We start from the raw sequence: 2,337 nt of genomic DNA, 5'->3' as shown, positions 1-2,337 counted from the left end.
CTTTTGTACAACTTAAATACAACTAAAGTATATTTAGTATTAAATTAATTGTTCCAAAATAGCACTCTTTAAGTATACTAATGATTAGTGTGTCTTCGAGTATACTAAAGTATACTTAGATGTGATATACTAAGCACAAAATATTTTCACCTGGGAGTATTTTTCACATTTCTCCATTTACAACTATTCTCTGCTCCCTTGCTTTTGTTTCCACAGTTTATTTTCTTCAGCATATTTCAGCAACCATTCAGTTAATTTTGTGTTCTTCAGCTTTTCCAATTTAGAAACTATTGAAAGTTTAGCATTTAAAAATAATTCAGCTCACTTTTGGCTTCTTTAGCCGCTTTCAGCCGAAGTTTACAGCAGTAAACACTGAAGCATTTTGACAGGAAATGCAGTCTCTTTAGTTTAAATTTGTTTTTGCTGATCTCTCCACAGACTGGAGAGCTTGATGSTGACTGTAAGCTGAACGAAACGAAGCCCAGGATCGAGATGGAATTACTTGTGGGATTTAGGATGGTCCTGGTCTGGTTCATCTTGGCTTTGACTCTTTTAGACCAGAGAGTGGACGCACAGAGAGCAGGTAGAGGAGGAACATTTGAACGTATCAGTTGTTGTTGAGTCTTTGTGAATAAATGTGTCTGTTTTCCACTGCAGGCTGTAAAAATGTCCACTACGACTTGGCGTTCATTCTGGACACCTCCTCCAGTGTGGGAAAAGAGAACTTTGAGAAGATCAGGCAGTGGGTAGCCAACTTGGTGGACTCTTTTGACGTAGCACCAGAGAAAACAAGGATAGCTGTGGTTCGCTACAGTGACAGGCCCACCGTGGAGTTCAGCCTGGGGCAGCACAGAACCCTGGAAGATGTGAAGCAAGCTGCCCGTCAAATACGCTACCTGGGAGGGAACACGATGACAGGAGATGCTATCAGCTACACCACCACAAACATCTTTACTGAACGGAACGGCGCCAGGCCCGCTGCCCAAGGCGTTCAGAGGGTGGCCATCCTTCTAACAGACGGCAAGAGTCAGGACTACGTCCTGGAGCCCTCACAGGCAGCTGCCAAAGCTGGCATCAGGATGTTCGCCGTGGGCATCGGGGAGGCTTTGAGGGAAGAGCTGGAGGAGATCGCAGCCGAGCCAACCAACGCCCACGTCTTTCACGTCACTGACTTCAACGCCATTGATAAACTCCGGGGCAGACTGAGGAGGAGGCTGTGTGAGAGTAAGTCATCAGTCACATTTCAATCCCACAACAAAGTGCCTGCCTCTCCCCACACAGTGACTCATTAAGATTAGGCTCTTATTTGAACCTTTTACCACCAGAAAGAAAATTAACCTGACCACAAACAGCTGRCTTGAAGTCTTTTCATCTAATACAAAGCTTTTAAAGCTGAGAGCTGGAAAAAAAACTGCTCCAACACCAAAATGTTTTTATACACTGCTGGTAACTAAACATAGCTAAAAAAAAATGTGTGTTTGGTAGATTACTTCCTTATTGTGACAGTGCTTCATGAAAATAAATCCTAACAGTTAAAAAGTCTGTCTTTTCCCTTTGAAATTGGGCCACATGTCTTTGTGGGATGAGCACRYGAGCTGTGTATGTTTATGAAAAAAACTGTCCAATCTTCTCTGKCACATGTTCAGAGCTGCTGGTACACCCAGGTGCTGCCAGCCAGGTGTGTGGTTCATCATTTACTGATAAAAAGCTTTGTTACAACAAATAGATAATTAACCAAAGACAAATTTATTTTTCTGCTAAGTGTATATGTGACCCGTCACATCGAAATGAGAATTAAGTCAAATTTGGTCAAAATGACCTAATCATTTTTTCAGATTCCTGCTTTAAAAGCTACATTTTGATACTTAGATCATCATGATGTCATTAGTAAATCCAGAGATATTTAATTTATCCTGTTGGTTACAATAATACATAAATATTTGGTCTAAATCCTAATTTTATGTAATTTTAATGAGGACTTTTTATGTCATTTGAAAAAAGAAACCTCAAATTACATTTGAATATTGAGATTTACCAGCTGAAAGAAACTAAACTTTGCTAACTCACAGGGAAAACCTCAACATTTTAAGAAATTTTTCCTCAAAATCAGGTTTTTGGTTACTACTGCTCAAAAAAGTGCTTCAAAATTTTTTTTAGGATAATATTTCAGACACTTCATTGAAATGCTATGTTGATAATACATTTCTTTGTTATATTTTTACAAAATGAAATTTTTGCAAGCGTTTTAATCAAAACACTATCTGCCTATTTCTCCACAGACAACTTTTAGACTTAATCCCAATTTCGATGTGATGGGTCATATATACATATATATAT

The 2,337-nt window shown here is 39.1% G+C and overlaps 1 protein-coding gene across 3 annotated transcripts in view; it reads left to right on the top strand.

The window, feature by feature from the left end:
- The window catches only part of LOC106537099 (collagen alpha-1(XXII) chain), a gene marked incomplete at its 3' end in the record, with an annotated part of 27,776 nt that overhangs the window by 2,382 nt on the left and 23,057 nt on the right, over nucleotides 1–2,337 (top strand). For all 3 annotated transcript variants that reach the window (XM_014034468.1, XM_014034467.1, XM_014034466.1), the window contains 2 exon segments: nucleotides 439–583; nucleotides 658–1,224. In XM_014034468.1, coding sequence (XP_013889922.1) covers nucleotides 493–583; nucleotides 658–1,224 — 658 coding nt within the window.

This window comes from Austrofundulus limnaeus, unplaced genomic scaffold, assembly GCF_001266775.1.
Source record: "Austrofundulus limnaeus strain Quisiro unplaced genomic scaffold, Austrofundulus_limnaeus-1.0 Scaffold2130, whole genome shotgun sequence".
Classification (NCBI taxonomy): domain Eukaryota; kingdom Metazoa; phylum Chordata; class Actinopteri; order Cyprinodontiformes; family Rivulidae; genus Austrofundulus; species Austrofundulus limnaeus.
The sequence above is the reverse complement of the archived record's forward strand: the minus strand, read 5'-3'. Positions and strand labels throughout refer to the sequence as shown.